A 13,068-nucleotide genomic window follows, 5' to 3' on the forward strand; every position below is an offset into this window, starting at 1 on the left:
TAAATGACTCATGCTTTATCTCTGCATTTATTGGATATGGTAAATCTATAAACGGCTCTTGCTTTATCTCTTCATTTATTGGATATCTAATTTTTAACAGCAATGGTAAATCTATAAACTACTCGTGCTTTATCTCTTCATTTATTTGATATCTACTTTTGAACAGGAATGGTAAATCTGTAAATGACTCATGCTTTATCTCATCATTTATTGGATATCTACTGTAATATGTGCACACGTGCATGCTAGTAGGACACGATGATTTACCTGTGGGCAAATGATCTTTTTCCGAAGTATATTATCAACATGTGAATATTTGAGTTATAACCCTACGGAACGCTAGCAATACAGTTTGTTATTTGAGTTTTGCAGACGCACTTTGGCTCTGACGTTCACAATATATGATTATTTAAAAAAAATTACTTTCTTCTTTTTAAAATACTTTTGTTCAAAAATTTTGAATATGATTCCAGAATAATATTTTTCAAAATCAGTAACCTAAATAATTCTCAGTTACTTTTACTCAAGCTTCCACTCCCACTCTGTTAGAAATAAGTCTGAGTACAATTGTTGTTACAAATGTAGTGACGTATTTTTCTTTTTTCCTATGTGTGAACATTAAGAATACTTTTAACAGTGAACATACAAACAATTATTTTCTGTTTGTGTGATTATAAGGCGTTAAATAGTGTCGCACGTGCAAGAATGCATGGCTATGAATGTGTGTTAAAGCATCGATTGATAAATATCGTTATCTGTTTTGTAGATAGGTATTTTGTCAAAAGACACATTAATTTTCTTAGTGCTTGTTTCTGTTCAGTAGCTTTCTTTTTAAAGAATAGATTGTAACAGAAAGTTGTAAAGGGGGGTGTGTGTGTGTGTATATATATATATATATATATATATATATATATATATATATATATATATATATATATATATATATATATATATATATATATATATATATATGATAATAGATGTACCTCTAATAATACAGATTACTACTACTACTATGGGACTTGTACCTATAAAAATACAGTTTATTACTACTACTATGGGACTTGTACCTATAAAAATACAGTTTATTACTACTACTATGGGACTTGTACCTATAAAAATACAGTTTATTACTACTTACTACTACTACTACTACTACTATGGGACTTGTACCTATAAAAATACAGTTTATTACTACTTACTACTAATACTACTACTACTACTACTACTATGGGACTTGTACCTATAAAAATACAGTTTATTACTACTTACTACTACTACTACTATGGCACTTGTACCTATAAAAATACAGTTTATTACTACTTACTACTACTACTACTACTACTATGGGACTTGTACCTATAAAAATACAGTTTATTACTACTTACTACTACTACTACTACTACTATGGGACTTGTACCTATAAAAAATACAGTTTATTACTACTTACTACTACTACTACTACTACTATGGGACTTGTACCTATAAAAATATAGTTTATTACTACTTACTACTACTGTTTACTACTACTACTTCTGCTGCTGCTACTGCACTTGTACACTGCTTGCAGAGAAATAAATAGTAGTAATGACAAGTTTGTTTGTTTTTTGTTTATCCTAAATTGTTAAAGCTACGTTAAAAATCTAAATCACACACACACACACACACACATCCTAAATTTATATTTCTACTAAGGCAAATATAATACAATAATGGGTCAACATTGCTTGTCTACCTTCGGTATCTCATTTAAAGGTAGTTGATAATGCCACTAGGTCTTTGTGTACAGGATTTATTAGTCCATGTCCTGACAAACACTATTTAATCGGTTCAAGTATGAATCATTACCAAGTCTTAAAATTTTTTATTTTATTTCAAAAGGAAATCGATTCTATTTCGAGTTTAGATTTTATTTTTTGTCATAGATTTATTACAGAGGTGGGGTATATAGACTTGCTTGTGTCCGTCTGTATGTCTTTTCGTGTGGCACAATTTCATCAGCGAAAATAGTCACGTAGTTTTTGATGGATTCACATAAACTTGATAAATATTATTGGCATCAACTGAACATGTGCATATTTAGAACATATGTATATGTTTTGCAGATGTAGATCTGTAAAAAGTTCACACCACTTTCTTTTTTTTTTGTTCCGTTTATTTGTTTCAGTTCTTCATACCATACGGTAGTCTGACTTTAAATACCATTTGTACGGTGATACAATGCTTTCTGTATGGTGATACAAATCTTTCGTATTTAGCAAACATTTGTATTTTAGATGTCGTTCAGAAATTGAAAAGTCAAAAAGCTTTACTGACGCGCATATATTGCTAACACACATGCAATTCTACTGGTCATGAGCAGATAAATATAGCAATTTCTCTTTATTTCTTCCGGATGATTCCCCATCATCTCCGCAACGATTCGCTATAGAAGGAAGTACTGTTCACTTTAATCTCACTTTTTGTTTCTTTTTTAAATTTTAATTATTTATTTATTTATTTTTGTTTATCCCCTTTCTTTCCTCTCTATATTCTCAATTTTGTACGCAATGTTTGACATATTTGGATTCTTTGTACGCAATGTTTGACATATTTGGATTCTTTGTACGCAATGTTTGACATATTTCAGCTTCTTTTCTTTCTTTATGCGTGTCCTTCACCTACTCCCTACTTGTTCATCTTCGTGCTTTATATATATATTGGTATCATGCTATTATTTTGTCAAAAACACGCTTCACTTTGGATACTCAATAATTGAATTATTTGTGTCAATAAAACTTAATATCTTTCGCCATAGATTCATATTTATTTACAATTTTTGTATCGTAAAAGGGGACAAAATTGTAAGCCTATGACTTTCGTTCTAATCTTTCATCTCCTATACTATATAGCATGTAATCTCCAAAAAAAAGTTTATCAAATAAAATATGTTCCGGGCCGATATGAGGAGGGGGCAACCGGGGATATATGCTCGGGGCTCGGGCCCGTAAGGGGTCTCGGGCAGAACAACACTTTAATAATATAAAAGAAAAGAAAAAAATTTGAACAAGAACTAGGTATTTCTTACCCCAGGACCCATGATTGCTCTCTATGGTCCAGAATATGTTTTCACATGCGCATATTGACAGATTATTTTGGTTCCGCAAGTTTTGTTCTTGTTATTGCCCATTTGGTATTCTTACAAAGCTTAATGCAGTGGGTGACACAATTTCATTAGTGCAGTTTATCCCGTAGTTTATCATATATTGTCATAAAAGCTGCTCTTATAATTGTCACCTGAAGATATCTGCAGACCACTTTCTTTCGGCAATTTCTGTCCCAGTTATTCACTTTATATCGTCCTGCTTAATGCAAAGTATTACATAATCTAGTTTCCGCATCAAGTCCAGCAGTTTTGTTTTCATGGACTCCCACGAACTATTTTAGTCATCACCTACGAAGCTGACATCGACAATGCACTTTACTCCATCAAGTTTTGCACGAGTTATTTGCCTTTTTGTCTTGTAGCCTAAAACAGTGTACAGCACAGTCTTATTAGCGAATCTAGACCCTCAGTGTTTGATGGATAGTCACGAAACTTGATAAATTTTATGGTCATCATCTGATGATGCACTCGTTGAGAAATTACGTCGATCACGCAATTTTAATTTTTATTAGAATTATCACCCATATGTTGTCCTGATGCATTATACAATGTGCAAAGGGATCTTTTGAAAGGAACCTGTCGTTCTGTATTTGTGACGTTTATATTGATTGCTGTGAAACATACTACAGATTATGATTATCTGAAAATAAACATATAAAAAATTGTCGGGAGTTTTGTTTAACCTATAGTCCTTTGTTACTTGCAGCTGTTTGCAATGTATGGCATAATCTAAATGCAGCTATTGCAGTTTTAGTTGATTGCTGTGAAGCTTAGTTTATGTAACAGTAAATCGTCAGCTATACACGTTGATATGCAAATGAATATATTCTTACTATTGTAAATAGCGCTTTTTGGTTCTTATACTCCAGCTTGTTGGTAGAGCCTATTATGCCATGACCCTGTTCGTCTGTCTCTCCAGCGATATTTTGTCTCCCCATTAATACATCCGTTTCTGCACCATTACTTCAGTTTCCACAAGCACCTACGTCTACCAAGCTTTTCAGATGCATTCTTTTTGGTGAAAGAAACAAGCCTATCATTTTGATGGTCTAAAAGTCAAAGTCACTGACTAAAATAATACAAATTGTTCCCGCACAAAAATTCACATTAACATAGTTCAAAATGGCACATTTACACCAAACTTTGAGTATGTCTTGCACCTGAAGTAAAGTAGGCGGGGTCAGAAGGTCTAGGCTCAAGGTCAGCGCGACTGAAAAAAAATATAAATGGTTCTGCGCAATTTAAGTTCTCTACCGTGTACCTTTGTAACAAGATAACCGGGTGGGATATCTCGGATTAACAACAGAACACGTTTTGACGACATATATGGTTTAATATGGCGATTTATATGAGTAGTGGATTATGAAGATGTGTGCGTATTTATAATCCAAATATTGGATCTATTTAACATAAAAACGCACAGTTTCAAAGATGGAAAAAATATACAAATAAATTTAGTTCAGTAACCCTAAAATACAGGATAAATGATTTCACAAATGATTCAATAATGGAAAGATGAATATAGTTCACTCAAATAGTAAACAATGTAAGCGTTTACACATAGTAAAAAAAATGTATTCGCTCAGGTAGCGAAATTATGTCACTAAACAAGAACGGATATACAATCTATCCTTCCAGTCCTGAATAATACACTGGGTCTTACTAACCCAAAATTAGCATACAGCTAAAAATACATGTGTGGAGATGCACTCCGTCACCCGTGCACCTTATCCGCTCCACAGCTCCTCTGAATCAATTTCACAACCAATATAGACTCCGGACCCTCGGAATACTATGATCACTTGAAATATTAGACCCTCCGGACACTTGAAATATTAGACCCTCCGGACCCCCTGGTCCTTTGACGGCTCTACAGCTGGGTCACCTTAGTCACTCTTGACATTCCGGACGCCAGACATTAGACGCTCCGGCACCTTAAACGCTCCGGACACACGGACGTTTCTACCCTCTGACAACACCGGACACCCCGGATATTCCTACCATCAAAACACTCAGCTGAAAATATACCCGATACAGTGTACTAAACTTGTTACAGACATAACGTAAGGACGTTATACATGGTAAGTTAAAAAGATTAACTTATTATGGCAATTACAAAACAGGTTCAATAGTAAACCTAACCCTGCTTGACAAGACAATAGTAAACAATTCTTTTAAAAAATGTAGCTTTACATTACCAATATAAGTCCTGCACTACGTCGCAACAAGAATAAAAAATGCACGCATTATGGTATGTAAAGAAAACTAACAAACATGCAAAGGCAAATATGGTAATACACTAGTTATCACTTAAAACCCAAAAATTACCTACCCCTACAGCTGGAGTTGTGCGAATCCTTTTAGCAGGCCGCTTGCTGTCAAAACCATTAGTATTGTAAAGGTCCTTTACATGCAGTAACGTATTTATACCTTTAGAATTTTCGTTATTCTTTATCAAAGGCACCTTGCACGTGTGGTACAGGACGAATCGTACTCACGATTTCGAAATACAATAGACCCTGATATAATCACCCTCGGGCATCGTTGTACAGCGAAAAGAAACGAAACCCGAGTACATGTATCTAATTAACAACCTTTACACCATTCCGTGACAATACCTCCCCCCTAAAAAAAAAGTGGTATCACTTTTAGAACAATCACGGAATGTGAACAATGAATCATTATTAAAACTTCCAATTTTCAGACCGAACGAAATGATTTGCTACTTACACCCTACTTAAAAAAATCAGCTCCCACATTTTCTGACCCTCGAATTGCCTCGATTCGAAAACTGTATGGTTGCAAAGACAACGCCCAACGCATCAATCTTGCATTGGTGACCTTTGCTTTATTCAAATATAAAAGCGGCTGATGGTCCGTTTGCAAGGTAAACTCCCTCCCAAAAAGATATGTATGGAATTTTCCTATTCCCCATACTAAACCTAGGCACTCCTTTTCAATCACGGAGTACTTTTCCTCTCTAGGGAGCAATTTCCTACTTGCATAAGCAATGGGCAATTTCATCCCCCCCCCCTTGCTCCTGTAGCAAAACAGCCCCAAGACCCGTATCGGACGCATCAGTCCTCAGTACAAAAGGTTTATCTATTTCCGGCAACTTTAAAATTGGTGCACTTACCAGTTTGTGTTTTAGAGTGTTAAACGCTTTTTCCTGGCATACACCCCATGAAACTTTATTCGGTTGCCCCTTCCTAGTCAAATCCGTTAATGGGCTGGCAATAGCCGAAAAGTTGGGGACGAATTTCCTGTAGAACCCGATTAGACCTAGGAAAGACCTTATTTGTTTTTTTGTCTCTGGTCTAGGGGCATCCCTGATTGCTCCTATTTTATCTGGATGATGTTGCAACTGGCCTAGTCCACTTACCAGATGTCCCAAACATTCCAGACTGGAATACCCTATGCTACACTTAGTAGGCCTAACTGAAAGGTTTGCAATGTGAAGTCTATCGAACAGATCCCGTAATACCTTAACATGTTCATCCCATGTATGCGTGTAAACAAAGATGTCGTCTACGAAGCTGTCGACGTTTTCCGTTCCGTTTAATAATTTGCGCATGAGACGAACGCACGACGCACCGGCGTTGACTAAACCGAAAGGCATAACTTTAAATTGAAACAGTCCTTTGGGAGTCGCGAATGCCGTTAACTCGCGGGCATTATCGGCGATGGGTATCTGCCAATATCCCTTGCTTAGATCTAATTTGGAAATGTATTTATGACCTGCCAATTTTGAAAATACACTTTCCATATCTGGCATTGGTTCTGCATCAAATACGGTGATCTTGTTTAATTGCCGAAAGTCGATGCAAAACCGGTTGGTGCCGTCTTTCTTTCTGACTAACACCACGGGGGACGAGTATGGGGAGTTTGAAGGTTCGATCACTCCCTGGTCTAACATTTTCATCACTTCTTCGCTGATTGTCTCCCGTGCATTAAAGGGTATCGGATATCCTTTAATCCTGATAGGCTCAGTGGTATTCAATTTGATCTCGTGTCGAATTAGACCCGTACAGCCTGGTCTGTCCGTGAACACATCTGGATATTTGGACAAAACCTCCATAATCTGTGTACGTTGACCCTCCGATAACTCAGGGCATACATTTATCTGGTCAATACTTTCTTTACCAACGTCCATGGGGTATTCAAGGGGTATTTCTGTGCTGGAGACGAATTCCGCTTCGTCACCAGACCTATCCTCTATCACCGCAACGCATACTACATTCAAAATCCCTTTATCAATCGTTTGTCCAGGTCTCGCTACGTAGAGTTTAAGCATATTGGCATGAAATGTCTTGGACTTCCCCTCCATATCAATGATATAATCCATTTCGCCTTTCACCTGTCTGACTTCATATGGCCCTTTCCATTGGACTAGCAGCTTGTTGTTATTCGTTGGGAGAAGCACCAACACTTGATCGCCTACGTCAAACTTTTTACTCCGAGTTCCTCGGTTGTAGTACTTGGCGTACCTACGACTAGATTTCGCGAGTTCGTCTTGCGCCATTTGACAAGTACTTTCTAATCTTTCGCGCAAATCAACTACATAATGGTATGTGGTCTTAACTTCTTCGTCCGCGACCTCGTCTGTCCACAGTTCACGAAGTATGCGCATAGGACCACGAACTGTCCTACCGTACAATAGTTCAAACGGGGAGAAACCCAAGCTTTCCTGAGCAACCTCACGATATGCGAACAGAAGGGCGTTCATATATCTATCCCAATCCTTCGGTCTTTCCGCACACATTCTCCGCAACATTTGCTTCAATGTGCCGTTGAATTTCTCGACCAATCCATTGCACATAGGATGGTAAGGTGTTGTGCGTAACTGTTTAAGGGACAACAACCTACTAATTTCTGCCATAAGATCTGAGGTGAATTGCGCTCCACAATCCGTAAGAACCTCTTCGGGCACTCCGACCCTGCTGAACATGTCTACGAGCGCTTCGGCTACACGTTCGGTTTCAATTGATGGCAAAGCTATGGCTTCTGGATATCTGGTAGCGTAATCTACCAGTGTCAAGATGTATCGGTTTTTCCGATCTGTATGCGGAAATACTGGTCCTACAATGTCGATGGCTACTCGTTTGAACGGAGTATCTATCAAAGGCATCTGACCTAACGGTACTCTAGTTACCCTGCCTTTAGAGATCGTCTTCTGGCAAACGTCGCACGAGCGACAGAACCGCGCTATGTCGCTATTGACGCCAGGCCAATAAAATTCTCTTAATACCCTATCCGTTGTTTTCTTTACGCCTAAATGACCTGCCATACTCGACTCCTGCGCGACCTTTAATACATGTGCCCTAAATTTCTGGGGAACCACTAATTGCAAGAACTTCCTATCCGATGTAGAGTACTCCCTGTACATTAAACCCTTTCGAACAAGGAATTTAGAGGAACCCCCGTTCTTACACTTTCTCACGGTATCCGTTAATGCCTTCTCAGAGGCTGCACGTAAAGACGCGTCACGTTTTTGCTCATTTTGGAATTCTTCGCAGGATATATCAGTAATGGCTTCCGGTACTTTTAACTTACGCAAAGGTTTATTTTCCTCCTTTACCTGAGCCCTAGTTTGCACTGCCTGGATGATAGGGAATCGGAAATCTGCTATGGTTGGAAGTCTAGAACCCGGTACGTTGCCAATCGTCAGTTCATAGATCGGGTTGGCTACGCATAAAGCTTCCACAGTCCCGGTCAAGAAAGGTGTATCTATCATTATCCTTGCAACTGGAACGTGGTCGATTGTCTGGTCAAGCAACATGCAAGGTGATTTAACCCCAAGCAAATGATCATCGCGGACTAAGCTCCGTTTCACGACTACAGTAGTGCATCCCGTGTCTCGTAGAACGGTGACTTCTTGTCCGTTAACAGTGCCGTTTGCGGTCGGCACCCGTGCCTCTGGAAAAATACACGTGCCGATTGATTGGATCACATCGCGACTGATCTCTGAACGCACCACCGGTTCACGCGCCGCTTTCCGCTTAACTTGCTGGGAAACATTAAGTTTTCCATTTACCGATCTTCTGCCTCTAATGGCTACCGCTACTTTCTGGACTGGTCCCTTCCGCTTAGGACAATAGTGGGAGATATGACCCACTTCTTTGCAAATGAAACATTGCATGTCACTCCGCTTCCCCTGGTTACTCCTACCAGATTTTTCAGGTTCCCTAGGTTTTCTGTCGTTGACCTGATTCCCACCTTTGACATCTCGCGTGATGACATTCTGCGAACCTCCCCGAGCTTCGGCGAACAAATCCGCCTGTGTGGCCATTTCATGTACATTTGTGAAGGATCTTTCCTTCAAGAATAAATATAACTCCTTGCCACAAGTTGTTAACAATTGGTCACGAAGCAAGAAATCGACAAGACCCTCAAATGTCTTGACGACTTTACCACATTCCACCCATCGCTGCAAATAATTGCAAGTCCTACTGACGAACTGTGTGAATGTTTCGCCTCTATCTGGTTTACTATACTTAAACTTCTTGCGAAACCCTTGCTCGGTTAGTTCATATTTCTTGAGAAGTGCCTCTTTCAACACGGGGTAATTGAGCGAATCGGCCGTGGATAAACGCGAATACACGTCTAACGCTTTACCTTTCAATAACGCGCTAAGATGGAGCGGCCAATCGTCTTTCTTCCATTTTTGTACCGTAGCATACCTCTCAAACCTATTTAGATAACTATCCATATTATCTTTATCGTCTTCAAATGGGGGCAATTTTGGACCTCTCAGTTTAACATCATGTTCCCCCTCTTTTTTAGCTTGCAATAGCTCAGAATTTCTTAGATGTTCCCTCTGCCGATTTCTATCTTCCATCTCTAAAGTTTCTGACCTTACCTGTTTTTCCCTTTCTAACTTCTCCCTCTGCTTCCCTTTCCCATTCTATCCTTTCCCTCTCAGCCTGTTTCTCTAGTTCTATCTTACCCTTCTCTAATTCTATCATTTCCTTCTGGGTTTCCTTTTCCTTTAATCTTTGATCCCTCTCCCGGGCTTGTTCTTCACGAACGAAATTTCTAAGGGACTCCCCCTCATAACCAAACTGTTTCCCCAGTTCTACCAGTTCTTTCATAGAAGACATTTCAAAAGTTTGGTGGTGACCAACCTTAAAGTGCAGTTGTATACAAAACACGTAATTACCACAAACCGTATTTCCTTTCACGAAATACAAAAAAAAATATTAAATACAAAAAATAAAGTAATATTAGGTATCTACCTAATCTTGGTGCTTTGTCAAAAAGCATACAAATATAATAAAACAATTTCAGTGCTCTGTTATATCCGAAATGATCCCACTTCTGACACCATTTGTAACAAGATAACCGGGTAGGATATCTCGGATTAACAACAGAACACGTTTTGACGACACATATATGGTTTAATATGGCGATTTATATGAGTAGTGGATTATGAAGATGTGTGCGTATTTATAATCCAAATATTGGATCTAGTTAACATAAAAACGCACAGTTTCAAAGATGGAAAAAATATACAAATAAATTTAGTTCAGTAACCCTAAAATACAGGATAAATGATTTCACAAATGATTCAATAATGGAAAGATGAATATAGTTCACTCAAATAGTAAACAATGTAAGCGTTTACACATAGTAAAAAAAATGTATTCGCTCAGGTAGCGAAATTATGTCACTAAACAAGAACGGATATACAATCTATCCTTCCAGTCCTGAATAATACACTGGGTCTTACTAACCCAAAATTAGCATACAGCTAAAAATACATGTGTGGAGATGCACTCCGTCACCCGTGCACCTTATCCGCTCCACAGCTCCTCTGAATCAATTTCACAACCGATATAGACTCCGGACCCTCGGAATACTATGATCACTTGAAATATTAGACCCTCCGGACACTTGAAATATTAGACCCTCCGGACCCCCTGGTCCTTTGACGGCTCTACAGCTGGGTCACCTTAGTCACTCTTGACATTCCGGACGCCAGACATTAGACGCTCCGGCACCTTAAACGCTCCGGACACACGGACGTTTCTACCCTCTGACAACACCGGACACCCCGGATATTCCTACCATCAAAACACTCAGCTGAAAATATACCCGATACAGTGTACTAAACTTGTTACAGACATAACGTAAGGACGTTATACATGGTAAGTTAAAAAGATTAACTTATTATGGCAATTACAAAACAGAGGTTCAATAGTAAACCTAACCCTGCTTGATAAGACAATAGTAAACAATTCTTTTAAAAAATGTAGCTTTACATTACCAATATAAGTTCTGCACTACGTCGCAACAAGAATAAAAAATGCACGCATTATGGTATGTAAAGAAAACTATAACAAACATGCAAAGGCAAATATGGTAATACACTAGTTATCACTTAAAACCCAAAAATTACCTACCCCTACAGCTGGAGTTGTGCAAATCCTTTTAGCAGGCCGCTTGCTGTCAAAACCATTAGTATTGTAAAGGTCCTTTACATGCAGTAACGTATTTATACCTTTAGAATTTTCGTTATTCTTTATCAAAGGCACCTTGCACGTGTGGTACAGGACGAATCGTACTCACGATTTCGAAATACAATAGACCCTGATATAATCACCCTCGGGCATCGTTGTACAGCGAAAAGAAACGAAACCCGAGTACATGTATCTAATTAACAACCTTTTACACCATTCCGTGACAACCTTCACCGAAGTTTGTGACTCGACTACAAATGGAGTAAGAAAGAAGACAACTGATTTTCAGGTCAAACTGACCAAAACAAGAAACTGGTTTTTGCATTATAACTTTATTGAAAGGGAGCGTACCGTGACCAAATTTTGTTTAGAGTGCAATCTATGTGGATGATTTTATCTTGAAGAAAGTTATATACTCTGGGTCTGAATCACAGAAACCAGTCATGATAATTATAATATGAAAATATCGGTCACAGGTGACTATTAGACACGGGGAAGGCATATAATGTGCCCTTACTCAGGGAACTCTTGTTAAGAATATATACTCATTTCCATCATGGATAGAGAAGGGGTCGGGATACACAGGGTATCATTATCTCAGCAAATTGCCCACCATTCTAGTTTTTTTTTCTAATTGAATTTAGAATTTATAATTCCTGCCCTGCAGCTCCACTACATTAAGTGTATTTACAAAGCTGTACAACGGGAAACATAAATCATTATCCTCCACAAATCATTGCTTTTCACGTTTCGTATTTGTTCTAGAAACTAATACAAGACGAACATACATTTTGATGGTAAGAACGACATATAGACAATAAAGAGTTCTTAGTTTGAAACACATATATCAGGTCTTCCCTATCTGTACCACCAATCCCAGATTAACAGATTGGTAAAGTCCCTGAGACTAATCACCAAACAAGTGCTAATATCAGATTCATATGTTTATCTTTAGTTTTATATCAAGTTAGTATGCACGTGGTCATATAGTGAGAATCTCCATTGTTTTCAAGTACTGCACAGGGGAACAGCAATATTCATCGCAAAATTCCACTGGGCCTAATCTAGTTTGCCCATATCAATTTGTTTTTAGATGTTAAACAAATATGTCTAGTTATACGGAAGAGATCTCAATAAATTCCAAACTATGATCCAAAGACTGTATTCGTGGGGTTAGGAAATGTTGCCCCTGCCTCCCCAACTCTGGTGGAAATATTAGTCACAAATATGTAATGTTCTTTGTTTACCTTTATATATATTTTTATATCTTGTAATATGCTTTTAGAATCGGTTATTATTATAGTAAAATCAGATGCTTCGTCATCATTGTGATGTGAAAACACACCCGGATGCATGCTGGTTACAGTGAAATTGTATTTTTATTCCCTATTACGGTATTTATGGTTGTGAGGGTGGTGATCGCATTAGTTTATTTACGGTTGTCAGGGTGGTGATCGCATTAGT

At 38.1% G+C, this 13,068-nt stretch overlaps 1 protein-coding gene across 1 annotated transcript; it reads right to left on the bottom strand.

The window, feature by feature from the left end:
• Positions 1 to 4,480: 4,480 nt before the first annotated feature.
• LOC149801723 (uncharacterized) lies at positions 4,481 to 10,183 on the bottom strand. Its single transcript, XM_089956029.1, has 2 exons — positions 5,478 to 10,183; positions 4,481 to 5,161 (listed from the first exon to the last, which is right to left on the bottom strand). The coding sequence occupies exon 1, from the start codon at positions 9,981 to 9,983 to the stop codon at positions 6,141 to 6,143; it is 3,843 nt and encodes a 1,280-aa protein (XP_089812155.1). The 5' UTR covers positions 9,984 to 10,183; the 3' UTR covers positions 4,481 to 5,161; positions 5,478 to 6,140.
• Positions 10,184 to 13,068: the final 2,885 nt, after the last annotated feature.

This window comes from Sinohyriopsis cumingii, chromosome 4, assembly GCF_028554795.1.
Source record: "Sinohyriopsis cumingii isolate HCF-2022 chromosome 4, ASM2855479v2, whole genome shotgun sequence".
In the NCBI taxonomy this organism is placed as follows: domain Eukaryota; kingdom Metazoa; phylum Mollusca; class Bivalvia; order Unionida; family Unionidae; genus Sinohyriopsis; species Sinohyriopsis cumingii.

What these genes read in the sequence shown, in the direction of transcription:
- LOC149801723 (XM_089956029.1), bottom strand. Translation starts at nt 9,983, where the DNA reads ATGGAAGATAGAAATCGGCAGAGGGAACATCTAAGAAATTCTGAGCTA.